This window comes from Lonchura striata, chromosome 4 (genome assembly GCF_050655825.1).
Source record: "Lonchura striata isolate lonStrDom1 chromosome 4, ASM5065582v1, whole genome shotgun sequence".
Classification (NCBI taxonomy): Eukaryota; Metazoa; Chordata; class Aves; order Passeriformes; family Estrildidae; genus Lonchura; species Lonchura striata.
The window spans coordinates 8978032-8997052 of record NC_140706.1 but is presented as its reverse complement, the minus strand read 5'-3'; the positions used below and the strand labels follow the sequence as shown (position 1 = coordinate 8997052).

The window sequence follows — 19021 nt, the reverse complement described above, 5'->3', positions numbered from 1 at the left end:
TTGCTGACCAAATATCACATAGTAAGAGGAAAAAGTGGGTTTAGCCTAAGGTGTGGTGGGGTTTGAGAATGATGGAGAATCAACAGCCAGCCCTGGGCTCAGAGCGTTGTGCTGGAAGGTTGTCCATGTAAAAGGAGGGTAACAGCAGCATTGTGCAATACCTCTGGTATCTGCAAAAACAGTCATGCAATTCTGAGACCTTTTGTTTAGAAATGTGCACTGACTCTCCAAGCAATGCTTTTGAAAAGTATTTTGTGACCACAGAGCATAGTTTACCACACTCCCAGTCTTTGCGTGATTTTTTTTTCCTATTTTTGTTAGTTTTTCCATGGAAACCTTAGTTTTAAGATTTCCAGATTACTCCCAATTTTTATCTCCATGAAATTTAGAGGCATAGCGTTTCTATCAGATTTTAGTGTTTTTCAGGGATAAAGATTTCTGAAATTGTGTCCCTCTCTCTTGGCATCTGTTTTGCAAATTAATTCGTTGTTCCTGGGTTGCTTATTTTCATGTCATTCACTGATAGTGTCTGCCTCATTAACAGATTATATTTTTGAATTTTATTTTTATCAATTAGAGAGAGGAAATGCCTTTAAATTGTGATTTTTTTTTTTTTTTAATGCTAACAAGTCTTACAAACTGTAATTCTTCTTGGAGAGAGGCTGGGTGTTATTGTTGGATCTTAACCATATCTGAAGAGCCAAGCTTTAAATCTTTGTGTCTGCTTTGAACTTCTGATAGTTTTGTTAAAGATCTCCAAGTTTACTGTAGTGTGTGAGCAGACTCAGACAAACCAGAAGGTCTCTGCCTAAGGGATATAATACTTTATAGGGCACATATTGCAAGTTTTCTATCTTAACAAAACTGGCAGTATTAGTCAAGGCAAGTTGAAGGTAAGGTGCATTGTGGTGTTCCTGTGGATGTGCAGAGAGCTGGAGTCTTCAAGACTGTGGATGCTTCCTTAGTAAAGAACTGCAACTCTGAGTGTTGTCTTCTGCTTTGTTATAATACTATCTGCTGAGAAGAATCACACTTTTTGCAGGAAATTAACTTTTCAAAATTTCTGAACATCTTGCAGCTTGGTTTTCAAATGCTGTGGGTTGATTGTACAGCAGGATGCTTGAGTAGCATAATCCATGAGTAAGAGTGGTAAGATGAGTAAGATAGTGATTTTCAAAGCTTTTCATTTTCACAATAATGTGGTGTAACACTGTTTTCCAGTTATGGTATCCTATTATAAAAATGCCATCCCTCATTTTGCTTTGCTGTTTGCATGTCAGTGGTAAAACATTGTGAAATCCTAATATATCTATCAATACAATATCTTGCATTTATTGTGTGATTAGTACCTATTCAATAAAATAAAACACTTCTCTACTGGTTTCTGTTAAGATTAACAATATCTAAAGTGTGCTGAGAAAAGCTGTGTAAGTTTTTCTTAAATGAACTGAAAGGTAGGCAGAATATCAAACTTTGTTTTATTGAAGGAAAACTCCCTTTTTCTCCTTAAGAAAAACAACTCTGCAGTAGTGAGTCTTCAGTAATATGCAGTGCTTGTTCATCTGAGGTTTTTTCCCTGCAACACAAATCATTGCAGTATTTTTATATTAATGGTATAACAAGGTGTCCTTTCCTATGCTTTTCACATCATACAGTATTGACTTTTACAAGAAGTGATGATTAACTCATGTACATTTTTGAGTTATTCACTCATGCATTCACTATCATTCTCTAAATTAATTTGCTTTGATCGTTGCTGTTTTCACATTGATTAATATTTTGTTAGTTGACTTGGTAAACTGGTTTAAAACAATTTATTGGCTATTTAAATGGAGTTGGGTTTACTGTTAAATATTTTAAAAGTTAATTTGTTTTGTTTAAGAGTAAAGAGTAAAAAAACCCTTTGTTTCTAAAGCAGAGTTTTGTTAGGACTTCACTGTTAACAAACCTGTGCATAACAGGTGAGAATGTTCTTAGGATCATAGTCCTTGCTTGCTGTTTCAGTAGACTGAGAATTATTTTTCTGTATACAGTAGTGAGGTCTCAGAATAGCACATGAGTCAGCTCCAGCAGGGTTTTATCAGCATTATTCCTGCAGATTGTGTCTCAGCAGTGTGTCGCTTGATCTGCTGAAGTGCACAAGGAAGGAATTTGCCCCATCAGGGCTTTGACCTGAAGCAAACCATACTTTCCTGGCTGTGCTGTCCATTTGAACTGTTCCACAGCACAGTAAAATGGGGAATTTATAATATTTGTGAGACATGACTGTTTCTGGCTCGCTGGTGGCAGTGATGGACACTGCATTGACTGGCAGTACATTACACTGATTCTTCACTCCTTTCCTGCTATTTTCCTTCTTGGGAAGCACCTCCTGAATTACTGCAATTGGGAGCCCAGTGTTTCCAATTCAGCTTTAGCAGTTCCAGTTGAGGCTGGAACATGAGACTTTAAAATGTAGTCTTTAGTGGACAGCCTCCTTTATACAGTGCTGAGAAGGAGGCACCTGTGAACCTGAACTTCATTATCCTCTGTAGCCTAAGTAAATGTTGCTGAGGAGTTGGAGCCCTTAGAGAAAGCTAATCATATTTCAGTGTTGTGTTTTATCACTTGTCTGTCTCAGTTTCTGTAGCAATATAAAATATGTGGTGAATTTTATCAAAAATGCTGTATTTCAACTACACTTATCTCCATATTTCTTCAAGCTCAATTTAACAACTGAAAGCATCACTATGAAATGAGTTGAGATACAAGAGCCAGTGGAAACAAAGCTTTGCCCTCACTATAAAGGAATATGTGTTCCAGGATGAAGGGGCTGGCTGTGGGGTGTGAAAGGTGGTATAAAATGAATATGGCAAACAAGGAGTAAAGGAACAGTGCTGCTGGGAGCATATCTGAGGCATCTGCTTTGTCACATGCTAAAACCACACTCATAGAATAAGTTGGGTTGGAAGAAACCTTAAATATCACCCAGTCCCTGCCCCCTGCTATGGCTGGGGACACCTTTCACTAGATTTCCCCAACATGGGACATGACCTTGCACTTTGCCTTGTTGAATTAAAACTTTAACACAAAAAGAAAATATATGCTCTTTATCTTTGAAATATGTTTTTTGTGTATCTTAAAAGTTTAGCAATGTCATTTGCTTGCAGAAGAGGGAGATGGATGGATAAGACAAGTCTAGGAGTGGGGAAGCTCTTTGTCTGATGCTGTGTTGTTTCTGACCAAAGCAGTGGTCATGTTTGATAATGGATCACTTGAGGAGGTGGTTACCAGTTTCAGCGTGACATGGGGATAGCAGTCCAGCTGTCTTTCACACCAGCTTACACCATGTGTGTGGGCAGATTTCTGTATTGGTTTTTTGTTTAATTAAGAAAACCCCACAAGACACCAACAACAGTAACACAAAAAAACCCAAACAAAACAAAAACCCACAAACAACCGAAACAAAACCAAACAAATGAAAACAACAGACCAGCAAAAATCTTAACTCCAAACAAAACTTTCAACACAACACCATCACACAGAACTGTGAAGCTGTTATAGGGTTTGCAAATTGCTTAGTAACATTTCCAGAGTGGAAGAGCAACACGACTGAGCTGAGTGAATTGTCACAGAGCATGCATGGATTTCTCTGTAGTGGGAAGTGGAAAGACTCTTCAGTGTGTGACATTTGAGTTTTCTTATTATATATATTTAAAAATAAATAAAAGTTGATGTAGCATGAAATGACAACACAGGTGGTAATCAATAATGCACAAGGATGAAACTGAATCTGGATTGACAAGTTGCTAAATAATGGAAAGAGAACTTATCTTTGTATACAAAACACAATTAATTTTTTATCAGTGAAAAAGGGATGTGATTATATTATGTTAAATGGTGCATGCTGGGGTAGCCATAGGTTGTTGCTAAAGAGACTGTGATGCAAGGTTATGCTGTACCATCTGCTCATGATGGCCACAATCATTGCATACAAACTCCTGTGGAAAACCACTGACTTTGGTGGATGAGGTAGTCATCCATATAAAACATGAGGTGCTAACAGGAGAGTAAATGAATATTTTATCTATACTTCAATTAGAGCAGTTTCTTCTTTTGGTCACAAGTTTTATTCAAATTTAAAAATACATAAGAGAACCCAGCTATAGAAAGCTCTTAATTTGAGGTATTGGAGTCTTCTAACACTCAGCTTCAAAAGATAAAATTATTTTTCATTTCTTAATGTACTATTATTTGCCTTTGATCATAGTTTTTATATTGCTAACAATTGGCACACTGGTACCTTGAATGAGTATTGACAGTGGACCTGAGACACAGTAATATTCCCAGAGCATTTGAAGGCTAAATGAGGACAATGGAGCCAGATCATTTTAAGCCTGACTTTTCTCAGCATTTGTGAAGTAAGGTACTATACCAGATCCAGTTATGTAGGAATTAATGAAATGTGACGTGTCTTGACTATCAGGGGCTTTATAGTTCTTCCACACTCTTCAGCAGTGCCATCAGAGGATTGCTGTCAGCTCTGCTATAGTGTGATTGGCTAAACTTTAATTTTTCTTTTTTTTTAAGAAGGATAGATTCTAGTATCAGCCACTGAATTTTTTATGTAGTCTGAATTGTTTGTCTTATGACATAAATATGCTGCAATTTTCCTTCTTTTCTCCATATGGACATGGTAGCCCCACGTTAGCAAGATTAACAATAGGTACAAAGTATTTATTTTGTGATGTTTTTGTACTTGGGGATTAAGCCTGTTTTCTTCTGCTAGGAGCCTTTTCACTTAATCATATAGAGGAGTCCCATTCATTTATTTGTTTTTTCCTTTAACACTGGGGAAGTATTATAAGCAAGACAAGAAGGCAAGTTAGGAATTTTTTTCAAGTCAGATCTTAGCAGTGGAATTTAATTTTCATTGTGACCTTAACATACTTGAAAGTTAAAGCCTGTTTTTTAATAAGAAATAATTAATTTCATAGTAATGGATTATTATGAAGCATATGTTGTGGAATATTGTGCAGTCTGGTTATGAATAAGTTTTCATTAAACAAAATGCTTGAATGGAACATCCTGAGTTGGAAGGGGTCCCACAAAGATCATCCAGTCCAGCTCGTGGCCCCACACAGCACCATCCATAAGAGTCACACCACATCCCTGAGAGCATTGTCCAAACACTCCTTGAAATCCATCAGGCTGGTGCAGTGACCCTGGGGAGCCTGCTCAGCCACCCTCTGGGGGAAGAACCTTTTTCTAATATCCATCCTAAACCTCCTCTGACACAGCTTCAGGCCATTCCTTGGCTCCTGTCACTCACCACAAAGCAGAGATCAGTGCCTGCCCCTCTCTTTCCCTCATGAGGAACTTGTAACTGCACCGAGGTCTCCCCTCATTTTCCTCCTCCTGGGACAACATCCCAAATTTATTTGTTTGTTGCTTAGTCCTCACCCAGAGGTTCTCGGCTGTGCCGTTGCCAGCTACAAGCTCTGTGCATTCCAGCCCTGCCCCAGCTGCCCTGCCTGTGCTCCTGGGGAGCCTGGCACCCTCTAGCAGGGCACTCGGTCACACAACTCATCCCACCAGGTCCTGCTCGTGCCAGTGATGCCAAATCTCTGCAACTGGGCCAAGGCTTCGAGCTCCTCCTGCTGGATCTTCATGCTGCACCTTGAGATGAAAGCGTTTAGATGTTAAATATATATCTTAAATATTGGACACAACAAGGAGTTCTACATAGTGGAAGGAGGTATTACAAAATATTTTGCAGTTTGTGAGAGTAGATTAATTTCAGACTGCCCTTTCCTTACTATTAAATGTATAATTTAACAATAAACTACTAATTGAATGGCTGTAGTTCGAGGTGATGGGAAGAAAGTCAATGCTTGCTATTAGGGTGGCTTGTTCAGTCATTGTAATTTCATAATTAGCCAGAGAGAATGAGGAGCTTAAATAGTTTGCTCACAACTCCAAGTTCCTCTTGGAGTAAAGATGCACTGATTGTTTTCTGCCTCCAGCTTATGCTTTTGAAAGAATTTGTGTTAACTCATTGCTACGCAGTATTCTTGGTGAAAAAAAAAAATATAGACTTTAGGAAAATAATTTTAAAAATTATTCATTTTTGAAGGTATTACATGTATTAGCAAGTTAGTGTTGCTTTGAAGAAGTTTAAAATGACTGATATGAAAACAGCTTGTGATAAGGATGAATTTGCTGTTGGAGAGCAGGCTGCAGATAGTAGGCTTTGTTCCTGCATGCTTTTGCACTGCTTGCACTCATAAAAACTTCCTGTTTTAAAGGCTTTGGGAAATCTGTACTTGTGTAAAATTAATTATGCAGAAAATGTGCTCTTGGTTAAGGAAGCTTACCCTTTTTGCTTATACCACCTACTCTCTCCTGCTGTATTTCCATTTTTTTAGAGTAGTGCTATTTTTTCAACACTTCTCTAAGTGGTGTTGAGATGAACAGCAGCAGCATTACCCCAAGTACAGGGTTCTTCACACTGTGAAGAGATAAAGCTGGATACTTCTCACCTGTTTATACTGCTCCTTGCTCCACAGTTCTGAGAAAAGCCCAGAATTTAATGCAGAAAATGTAGTGCTCTTGATACTAACTTATGATGTACACAATATAAATTCTTAGGTTTGCCCTGAGAATACATTTTCAGTTCTCTAGAGGTCTCAAGGTTTCTGTGACTGAAGATTACTTACACAAATACCAAGCAACTGATATTTGTATTCACCACCCTGTGGTGTCTGTAACTGCTGCTGAAGTTGTTGCTATTCCACATACATAGGGCTCATAATCAAACAGTGTAATAGTTCATGTAGCAGTGTTAAAGATGATCCTCCTGAGGCTGCAGAGCTTGTTGAATTGATTTGTGCAACTGAAACACTGAACTAAGCTGCCTTTGTGATGTAAGCTCTGGTAATTTTTGCTTTGGAATTGTTCTGATACTATGAAAAGTCTGTTTTGGTGTATTTTTTGTTCACTTTTTTTTCTGTTTGGGTCTGATGCAGACATAAATAATCAGAGATGAATTCTAGCAGGCTTTCGGAGTCATGTTTACTTTTGACTTGCCTGATAACTGGTATGAAAAAGTATTTTTCGTTTTCATACAGTTGTACAAACCTCTGGCCTCAGTGCCAGCCTTGTTTATTATTTGTACAATTGTTCTCCATAGGGATTTTGCAAATTTGACTGTAAAATATTTTAACCCTGTAGCTGGAATGTGGTGAGTTTTCTCAGTAGATCTAATTAAAATATTTGTGGTTGTCTGGCATATTCTGAAATGCAAATATCATAATTTATCATTGAGAAAAGAAAATTATGAGAGAATCCCTTAACCAGGAAAGCAACATTATTTTGATGCAAATTTTTAGGAGAACTTTAAATCGCTTATTTAAAATACACAGACTGTAGAAATTATTTGAAGCTTGAACACTCTTAGAATGAAAGCCTCTAAAGGTTTGGGCTTCTTGGTTTTCAGCTGAACTGTTGCTGGATATAACTTTGTATTTGTGGTATAATTTCACATTGGCCTTTCTTTGTCTTTTGTCTACAGCTGCACAACTTCAGCATAACTAAATTAATTCTGTATTCAGTGAAATTAGATTTTTTATTGATTTTTGATGCTAAGTGTGTTCTTTCTTTCCTAGCAGGTAAAGAGTTTTAAATTTACCAGTGCTGTGGGTCGCCAGTGAGCTTTATAACTGTATTCATGCAAAGGCATAGAGTGATTTCAGAAGGAAATATTTCTGTAAGTTTGAGTGGTTTTGGTCAGAGGTCTATGATAGCTTTAGCAGCTGTGCATGTTGGCTGCCCAGTCTTTGATTCAAGCAAGCCCTTGGGCACTGGATAGAAATGCTTATGAGCATTTTAGTTTCAGTCAATATCTTAACTTTATTGCTTGGCTATGTAGTTAAGCATGGGCAAACAAGAGACATGAACTTTGATTTTATATAAAAAATAACCCTGTTCCAGTGTGTATTTCTGTGTTACCATACATAGTTCCTTAGGCATTATTCCATGGTCCATTGGCAACATCAGTTTAAAAATTTTCCATTCCAAATTTACACTATTCTTGTTCCTACTCCCACACTTATGCATGGCACCCCTCAAAGCACAGCTTTGAGAGAGCTTTGAAGTTTTAGATCCTTATCCAAGGCTAGGTTAAATAAGCTGTGGTCAGCTTTACACTTGGAAACTTGTTCAGCTGTACTGGTGCACGTGTTTGTAGAGTCTGTCCGTGAAGTCGAGCAGTGAAATGACGTGGGTTACTCTGGATCTGTGCACTGAAACCCTTCACAGGTGCCCCCAGTACAAGAGCACTGAGAGTGCAGGTGACACATGGGGACAGGACTGCAGGGTAGGCGAGATGGTGAGATAAGGGCTGAGTTCTCCAGCTGGCCTGGCTGCCAAAGGCTGACACTGCAAAATGGCCTGACGCCAGTCTGTAATGGAAAGTGGGTTTCTGTTTCAGGTGCAAAAAACCTTATCTGAAGGTGTCTCCTGCTACCTGATAAGTTTAAGTGGTATGAGAATAAGGAATCTCTAGGGGGAAGATACATGTTTTTTCATTTTATGCTTTATCGCAATTGTGTCCGTGCTGAAGAGAAGCAATTTCTGCAAAGGAAGTCAGCATCAATGAGCATCCCTTGATGGGGAAGGTACCTGTGAAGACATGTTAAAAACCTCAGAGGACAGCTGTAGTGGATTGGCAGTGAGTTATCTATGAAATACTAATTGTATCATTAGCATTCTTGACAGGAGCAAACTGGGAGTATGCACCATGATCACTGTGAACAGTGAGACAGTTCAGAAGTTTGATGTTTGTGTTTGATTGCATCTGTCCACTAAAGAACATTTTCTTGTTGAATTAGGTAGAAATAGATCTCATTAAAGGAGACAAATTAGGCAAAAGTGAAAGAAACTACTTGCTGGATTCTGAAACTTAATGATTGGTTAGAAGTTGGCAAGAATCTATTCCTGATGTTATTTTGTTAATTGATAAAGAGGTTAAACAGTGTGGATTGAACCAGGAGTACCTTTAGCTAAAGTAATGACCAGATCTTCCTTGCCTGCTTAATTTGCAACCCTGGAGACATTATATTAGTTATGATAGTAGAGGTCAGTAAAGGAGACTGCAGGGTAATTACTGAGATCAAGGGAGGAAGTTGACTGAAAGAAACCTTCATGTTCACAAAGTTTAGAAACTGTAGCAGATAAAGATACCTTTTAACAGAAGGAAGAAGAAAGAACCACAAGCGGACACTGTCCAACACATTGGGCGTTCCTCATTGATCTGTGGTGAGGAGGGAATCGTGGTTGTTTTCTCAATTATATCTGTGTTTGAGGCTTTTTCTAAACTGGAACAGAGCTGGACTCTAGAACAAAGCTCTCATAAGATCTGTGTTTAAAAGACTTGATGCAGAGGTAGGAAAGTCGGAAATTTGTGCCAGGATTAGGCTGTTTGTCATGCAAGTGAGCTACGACTTATTCAAGGAAAATTATTTTCTTTTATACAATGTCTTCCAATTTAATTTTGGTGGGGATAGTGCAAGTCAATAAAAAAAAATTAAAACTGAGAACAGCCATTTTCAAGTGATGGTGTCAAGATTAAGCTTACATCTGAAACAATGCACATATCCGCTTTACTTTTTTCCTGTCATAACAGAGCTTGTAAATTTGGGTGTTTTTCCTTTAGAGTTTCATTTCCAGTTCAGTTGTTTTATAACTGATGGCAGCATTTGTCTTTTATTACTCCTAGTAGTGATGACTTGTGTGAGTTGTATTGCTCTAACAGATGTCTTCTCTGTGCTGCCTGACATCTTCAAACAGTTGGTGTCAGGTACCTGCTTGCTATTTGCGTTTGCCATTGAGTGAAATCTCTTAACTCTTAATTTATTTTGCAAGCAGTCAGACTTGTCAACCCTTTCGTTTGTTTTCACTGTACTTCACTGCAAATGAACTTGAATATGGTTGTTTTAAATACCTAAGGAATATACAAGTATCATAAAAGTTGGGGTTTTTTGTCTTGGGTTTGGTTCACAGATTTTAAATTTGCCTTTTTTTCCCCAGTACTGTCAAGTGGTCAGTGGAATGTTGTATTTGGGTAAAAATAAATCTGCAGATTTAAACATTCTTTATCAGTAAATTTTTAAATGTTGGTTTTTAACAGCTTTTCTTAATTTTTGGGAAACTTCTGATCACTACAGAATAATTAGCAAATGGCTATAAAATATAAAATGCTTGACTGTAAGTTGGGCCATCAGTACAACTCCATCAACTATCAGGAGTTGTATTTTCTTTCTACATTTCATATTTGATCTTATATAGGGAGGGAGTGATTAATATTTAAATATATTTTTTCTTTGAGAAAAGGATCCTAATAATGTTTAGTACTGTAGTCTTAAATTGTAGTTTCTCGTGTTAACAAATTTTATGTGTTTCCACTTGCTCACATGGGTCAAATAGGTCATTGTGAGAAACTCCTGTTATCTAAGGCAGTGGACAGAGTGAAATGAAAATGCTGTACACTGCAGGTCAGGGAATTAATTTGCAGCAGAGAACCATAGGGAAGAAAGCTGGATCCATGCCAACTCAGCAATGAATGTGTTGGGGATGCAGGATGCTTTCACTGCAGCAGGGGAAGGCAGAGTGAAGACGGCAGTAATTCATGATGACATCTCCTTCATTCTGCCCTCTGTGAATGGGAATTCCTCTTTTATTTGTTAAGAGTTGTTGTTGCTAGGCTGGGGCAATAGAGAATTTAAATTGCTTGCCTTTTCATGGTGAATTTTGGTATTGCTCTCTAGTGGGATGGGTTAAACTGGGAGCTGCTCCCCAAAGTTCATACATAGAAAAATTCTGTTACTTTTAGAAAGTGGAGTCTCATGTGTTGTGCCCTCAATTTGTGGAAGAGTTGATCTCTTTGACAGCAGGAAGGCTCCATAGAGGGATCTGGACAGGCTGGATCAGTGGACCAAGGGTCTGAGGTTCAGCAAGGCCAGGTGCCAGGTCCTGCCCCTGGGTCACAACAACCCCTGCAGTGCCACAGGCTGGGGCAGAGTGGCTGGGAAGGGCCCCGTGGAAAAGGACCTGGGGGTGCTGGTTGAGAGGGGCTGAACATGAGCCAGGTGTGCCCAGGGGGCCAAGAAGGCCAATGGCCCCTGGCCTGGATCAGCAGTGGTGTGGCCAAGCACATGTATTTTGAGTGGCTGAGGTGGCTGGAAATGTTTAGCCTGGAGAAAAGGAGGCTCAGGGAAGACCTTATTGTTCTCTACAACTACCTGAGGTTGTAGCCAGGTGGGGTTCAGGCTCCTCTCCCCAGTAACAATTAATAAGACAAAAGGAAATGGCCCAAGTTGTGCCAGGGGATGTTTAGCTGGGATATTAGGAAAATTTCCTTCATGAAAAGGGTTATCAAGCATTGGTACAGACTTGACAACAGCCAGGGCAGTGGCTGAATCACCATCATTGGAGGTAATGAAAAGATTTGTGGATGTGATACTTGGGCACGTGGTTTAGCAGTGGACTTGGCAGTGCTGGGTTAGTGGTTGGACTTGAGGATGTGAGAGGTCTTTTCCAACCCAAACAATTCCATTGTGCTATACTGTCAGTGGGAAATAATCAATTAGCTGATGAGGCAAAAAGAATCTGAAAGCACAGACTTTGGGATCTGTGCAAGATGGACTGGAGGGAAAACCATAGATAGGCTTTGGATCTGTAATGTGAAATAGCTGTCTAGGTTCTGAGGCCAGGACTTTTGTGTGTAGATTGAAAATGTGTTTGTTACATCACAGACTATACCACCTTGTTATTGAATTCTTCTGTTCAAGTGGCCCATAAAACCCATAATACATGCCAATTGCCTTAATTACAGTAAAATCTTCCTTTATTTTTGGCACTAATTTGTGTTCATCAGTGACTTCTGATTGCCATAATGTGATGTTGAAGGAGTTCTGGAACTTAACATCAAGCTAGAAAAGGTAACAAAAAATGTCATGGACTTAAATGAAGAGGCTAAAATATCATCTGTTAAGCTCATAGTGATATCATTATAGACCATCTTGCCTTAGCTAGATTTTGCTGGTAATTCAAAACATGGCTATTAAAGAGGTACTGAACAGCAAAGAAAGTTACCTTCATTTGCTAGAAGTCTTCACAAAAGATCTCAGAAAGGTCATATTAAATTCCATGTTGTGGAAGAGCAGTGTAAATTTTATCAATGACATGGACAAAAGGGTGGATAAGTTTGCTCTTTGTTGCTTTAGGCACATGTTTCATAGTACAAGGAAGATTAATTTCTTGGCATTTTTTTGGTACCTATTCTGGAAGTTAATGCAGCAATTGATGAGCTTTACGCTCTAATTATTTAATATATAGCTAATTAATGATGGGCCAAAAATAAACCAACTTTTTGTCCTCTACTGTGGCTACCTACATGAGACCTACATTGTCTCACTACCACTCATTATCTACCCTATCAAAATGAAATATAAGTGCTGTCTGTTACATGAAACTCTGAGCTGTGTTTTCCAAGAAATGAGGAGTTTGGAGTAAATCCCAGAGCAGAATCTCTTCAGTGGTTGCCTGTGATGCTGTAAAGCCTCAACAGAGCACCTGAAATAAAACTGTGCACATTCCAGTATACAGATAAACCAGAAGATAAAAGATAAAGCCACCAAAAGAGGCATTAAAATCCGGAGGCTTTTATGTAGAAAGATGGATCAAGTGAAAGATTTACTACTTCAATTCCAACTAATTGATTTCTGTTGCTTAAATTAGAGCAAAATTTCAGTGCTACCATGTATCCAAACCCATTCGTTATTAGCTTACAAAGCAGAATACTGTAATTAAATAAATTGAATGTTTCTTGAAGCTCTTCTAAAGAAAATACTAATTTGCTTACAATGCATTGGATAGACTGTCTAAATTGGCTGGCATCCTTCCAGTTTTAAAGCATCTGAGATCTGAAATTGTTATGGGAGCAAATATTCCAGATTTTTTATGTAAGTTGCTCTGCTCTGGGTGTCATAAGAAAAATAGAAGAGGGAAGTGAAGTGATGGAGAATTGTTGGTTTGTTTTGATTTTTTTTCTTCCGTAGGATGATAAAATAAACCCTGTAGAACAACAGAGAATTTGGGAAATTGCACATCTTGAAACAGGAAAAGAAGTTTGTTGTAGAAATATTTCAGTATTCATACATTATATATCAAAGTTCCATCAACTGTTCTTTCCTAATCTTCCTGTATCCCTGCTAGACTAGGCAGGAAAAGATGGCCATCTTTTTAATTGGCTTTTTCACTGAACTTTTAACAGAATAACCAGCTGCCTGTGTGAAGCCAGGTAACTGTACAGACAACTGCTACTGGAGATGGAGCTATTGTGATTTATCTCCACTGGGAAGTGTATATGAAAATTCTAATTACCTGTAGTTTAACTTAGTAGTACTGCACATATTAAAAAAAATACCTGACTCAAAGTTCGGCATATGTGGAGATGTGTTGATAGATCTTGGGTGCTCTGGAGCAGAAGCATCTGGAGATTATAGGAGTTGAAGAAATGAGGAAGACTATTAAGTGTCTTTTAAGTGAAAACCAAATAAATTATATACTTAAACATTAGTACATTGTAAAAAGTTGGATTATCTTCATTATATCATCGTACCTTTAGCTGCCATATTTAAGTGCATTAAGATATAAAATTTCATTATGCTTGTAATAATTATCTCCTGAGATGATTTAGTTAGAATCTTAGAGCTTTTTAACAGGTATAATGATTCGAAAAACAGAGCAAAACCATGGAATGGTTGCTTGCCAGCTGTGAATCCTTTTTCTTTATTCTATTTGTGTAAAATGTTCTTTGATACATCAGGAATTTTGAATATGTATATAAGGGGGTTATATAAGAGAAATTCAATCTGTCTTGTAGCTGCTGTCAAATAAGATTGCATTTTAAAAATAATCTATTCAAGTAAAATAAAATTTAGGGAGGAAAGTTTTTTTAATATTACTTTTCCTCTTATTCTGTGTAGCCTTTTAGGGAAAAAATAGTAAGAGAAAAATTGCATTTTCCCATATTAAAGTTGGGTGGCAAGTAAAATAAATTGGAATATCATGTCCTAAAATATAATGTAATTGGATTACTTAGAGTCTGATATAACTAGATTTGAACAGTGCTCTTCTCAGAGTTTCATGCCTTAATATTTCTCTGCATTTCATGAAACTTTTGTAAAATTTTAACTGGTAAGATTGCTTTTTACCACTATATATCTCCAATGCAAAAAGACCTTTGCAAACTTTGATTAATTCTCTGAAAACAGGAATCTGGCCTTTTCATCCTAATGATAAAGACCAACTTGTATTGCTCTAGTGATAAAGTGAGAGCTACAGGCAGAGCACCTGGTCTCAAAATAGATCAGTAATAACAGATTTGAAACACTTCATGAGTGACTCATGCCTTTCTACAATGTAAATGTTTTTAACCTCAGTTTCAGTCATGGCTCTGTAACTTTGGGTAGGAGCTGGGTAGTTTAGGAGTAGTTTTTCTTATGAGACCTACTTTCATAATACTTTGGTTCCCAGGTAGATTTAACTAAATATTGGCGAGAGAAGTATACTCAATGCCATGAATTAAGAAGTTGACGGAGAATAGGAAACTTGCTATTATTCTATTTTTTCTGACCCTGAAGTGTCATGCCAATGTGGATGTGGTTGCTGTCTAACTCTCCTGTCTGGAGAGAGAGGTGGTGAGTGTTCCTCAGCCAGTGCTTCAGGATGGTGCTGCTGCAGCAGCGTGTGGCCATCCTTGCTCTGCTCTCTTCCAGGATTTGAACTTCAGTTCTCCCTGCAGTGACCTTGGGGAGTATTTAAGGTTGGTTTGCCCCTCATTGCCTACAAGGGGCATCTCTTTGGATTCTAAGGGATCCTAGTGCCCCACTGATCCTGGCAGTACAACAGGCCCAGCAGAGAGAGGGGAAGATTTCATCTCTGAAATCAGGTATTTTATGTCGGTGATTCTAATTATCTTTTCTCATACCTGCTGGCCGTGGTCTGTGTTGTGATGCTCTGGAGGAGCTACAGGGTGTTTGATTTTCACTCTTATATCTAGAGGAGATGGTTGCTACATTTGCTCATGTGTTTTAACTGTATGAAGTGGGTTTTTTTTTGTTTTTAACAACTTTATTGAAATGAAATGTATCATCTCATGACAGCCTTGCAAAAAATACTTCATTGTGAAAGTGTTTTAATCATTAATACATCAAGTACCTTATACCCCTGTGTAATAAATATTGCTGATTGTTAATTTATTAATTTATTTTGGATGAAGACAACTGTAATTACAGCCTTAACGTTAAGATTATTTTATGGCAACAGCAGGTGCAGCAGTCTGTGGAGAAATTGCAGAAAATGTGGATCATTCTTTGTAGCTAAAGTGGGTTTTGTCTTTTTCGATAGGGAACATATTAAAGGGGCAAGTTTCTTCAAAATTCATGTCTTCTACTGTTTATAAATGCAGGTGAAAATAAAACAATAAAGTGTAGATTTAAAGCAGTTCTGTCTGTTAAACAATTTGCACAGAAAGATGTGGTGGTATTTGTTTGAGAAATACTTTAAGTAGAATGTGAATTCTGTAAATAGCAGAAGCAGCATAAGACAAAACACCTCTATGAAAGCACTCAGCCTTTTTTCATGCTCTCAATATACCTTTATTATGTTAATTAAATTCTGTACAGTTCCCAGCAGGGGAATGTGAAAATTACCTTTTCAAATAAATGAATACAGATTATTTACTGCATATAAAGAAACTGCTTGTAGGTCTTTGATCACTGTCCTGATGCAGAGGTAGATCACAGCAGTTATTAAAGCTCTAATTTGTGTGGTGTCCCCTTATCCTCCCCCTTATCCTCGTCTGGGGGATGAGGTCCTTGGTGAGAGTGCCAGCCCTTGCCCACTTGGGATTCAGGTCTGTAAACTGCTTTAGATTACCAGGATGAGCTTAAAAGGTCCCAATATAGCTCAGTTTCTAACAACTGCAAGGTATCCTGTCAGGTGCTCTTTTTGGGAATAAGGGGAGTGTGTGTTGTTGGGGCTGGTGAGAGGAAATGGAAGAAGTATAATTCACTTGTACTTCTAGTTTATTTACTGATAGCTACAGATAGCTGGAGGTAATGAGATCTTTATGTCATGCCTCCTCAGCAGAAGTTCCATTAAAGAACGTAGTCAAAGTTAAGTGCAAGTAATCTGACAAACGGTTTCTAGGAAAATTAAAAAGTGTGAAGTTTGCTGCTCTTGTTTCTGTGCAGTATTCTCCTCTGTTTTCACTGTGTGCATGAAGACCATGAGAGTTAAATACTGCATTTTCTATCTTAATTGGTTGATACCTCACTAATAAAGTCTATTTTAGAAGAAAAAAATGTTTTCTGTGCAAAGAGTATATATGATATCCCGTGTTTTGCTTCAGGATAATGTTTTGAACATCATAAACCAAATCATGGATGAATGCATTCCACACGAACGGGCCAACCGAGACTTTTGTGTTAAGTTTCCAGAGGAAATACGTCACGACAACCTTGCAGGACAGCTTTGGTTTGGAGCAGAGGTAGGTCTGTCATACTTCTGTTCTTTGGGATTAATAGACACTTTTTTTGTTGTATAAAGCCACATGTACCTTTTCAGGCTTTTCTGAAAGGGGTACAAAAATAATTACAGAGCAAAGTAAACAAGAGAACTCGCTCTGGGTGCTCAGAGAAATGGGGTTCTTTAACTGTGGTTTTGGTTGGGCTAACAGCATACCAGGTTATTTTCATAATTGTGTGCTGTCAGTATCCTATAGTGGAAAACTATTCTTTTGTGGGTTGGCATCTGAGTGATTTTTTTAGTCTGATCAACCATCTTGTGTTTTGAAGATCTTAGTAACAAAAGTGTATTATGGAGTTTATCAGGAGAAAAGTTAATCTCCAGCAAATAGAAGTGCATGCTGTCATTTTAATGTTTATGCTATAACTCATACTAAATATGCAACCTCAGGCTGTCATATGTTGTTGAAACTTCCTGGTTTCATGTGTATGCCAAAAATATAATAGTTCCTGTGGAGAACACTGAAGTCCACTTTTCTTCTCTTACCTGGTTTCTCTCAAACACTTGCTTCTAGAGCAACCTGTAGGAATAAGGAATTTTTGTAGTGAATAAGCTTCTGTTATTTTAACCAAAGGAAGCCTGAAGTGTCAGAACAAAAAGGATGTGATATGCAAAATACTGATTTATTAGTACTGATGACTTTGGCTAAAAAAAAAATTATTTTTGGTGGCATTTTTCATATTGTGACGTCTTTAGTGATAAACTCTTCATTTTACAAGCCTGAAGGTAATTTAAGGTGGCACTATGAATTTGTTGAGACTTGAGGGGGGATTAGTCCAGACATCCCACCACACAACAGCATGTTGTGGTCTCATTTTCAGTGTTGCCTCTCCTGTATTTGAAGCAATCTTTGGCCTCCTGTTAATATCCTTGTTTTTTTCCTCTACCAGTTTATCCTTTCTTTTTCAAGTGCATGCTCCCCATGAAGATTTCCCGTCTTGTTCAGTCCAGTATGCCTCCATATCTTCTGTTTCTGAAACTTGCTTTGACAGTTGTCAATTGTAGCCTCCTCTGAGTCAGAGAAGTCTCAGATAGATAGAATTTATAAAATTAATTTGGTATGTCAGTGCTTTGTAATCCTGTCCTAAGTCTTGTTTTATTCACTACTGTGTTATATAAGATAAACCTGTTTCCAAATCAGACTTTCACTGTGTAACCCTCAGGCTGGAGAGACCTGTTGGTTTCAGAGGAAGTAACACATGCAGTGATGATGTAATGTCAGCTCCTACTGCTGCAGGCACTGTCCTCCTGTAAATTCATGGAGCAAGAAGGTTGTGTGAGCTTTATGAGTGCACACTTCTGTCCTTGTCAGTACAATCACTGAGTTATCAGACTGAGAATACCTATCAGCAGGTAACACTTACTCTATCCATACTTCCCACAACACTGCTTTGGCTGATAAGAAGAACATGATCTTCTCTGAGTGCCCTCAAATCAATGCATCAGACTGCTGAGAAAGGATCCCTTCTGGGATTGCAGTTTCCTTATACTGAATTGCAGGTGTGGTTCCCATCCACAGGATGCCAGGGAGAGGGGGGGTGACACAGCTATAAATGGAGATTTAAAAAAGGGGAAAAAAACCTTGATCTTTGAGAGCAACCTTGTATTTTCTCAGTTAACAGAAGTATTTCTGTTAATGCAGCAGGTGTGATTTATATTGGTGCTCATTGTCTTCCAAATATAACCATAAAAGAATAAAGCCAGCAGTTGTGTTTAGTGGCAAGATTTTTTTAAAGTTTTATTAATGTGTTACAGGGGGAATCTACTGTTAATGTTTTTGTCAGCTGGTCAGAGAGAGTCCATGTATAATGCCTGGGGCAAGGTGTCTTAAATAGTTGCTTTCCAGACACTGAAGGGATGAATCACTCAGTGACCTGGTTTTTGTATGTAATCATGATTTCTGTGGGAAGCAGGATACTGGCCTAACTGGATCCCTGCATGATAGCCAGTGTGAGCAGTTGTGCTGTAAAAGACATCCCAGTTGCAGAACTTGTTCTTTTTATAAGGAACAGATTTATTTTATAATAAAATAAAAAATCCAAATCAAACCCTGAATCAAAACAGCCCATGGACTGTAGTTTGCTGAATTCCCATGGATTTTATGTAAGGAAGCTGTGTGTGCATAGAGGATCTATCCTACTAATGCTTATTGCCCAACTGGTGGGAGAAAAACTTTAGTTCTTCTGTCAGCACTGTGGTCACTCTAAGACATTGTTGTACTTCAACCTTTTCCTCTTCTCATGTCTCCCTGGCTGAACTGCTCCCTAACCTTCTCTGTGAAGCTTTTGACTCTTGACATACCAGCCTTAAATCCTTCACTTGTTTAATAATTTGCAGCCAACTGGGGCTAAGTACTGCCTTTGTTCAAAAGCACATCTTATTAAATAGA

General features: G+C 38.1%; 1 protein-coding gene across 5 annotated transcripts in view; it reads left to right on the top strand.

The window, feature by feature from the left end:
- Positions 1–19021, top strand: part of ZFYVE28 (zinc finger FYVE-type containing 28) — a 148362-nt gene that overhangs the window by 69950 nt on the left and 59391 nt on the right. For all 5 annotated transcript variants that reach the window (XM_021550715.4, XM_021550714.4, XM_021550713.3 and 2 more), the window contains exon 3: positions 16457–16594. In XM_021550715.4, coding sequence (XP_021406390.2) covers positions 16457–16594 — 138 coding nt within the window. The remainder of the gene's footprint in view (positions 1–16456; positions 16595–19021) is intronic.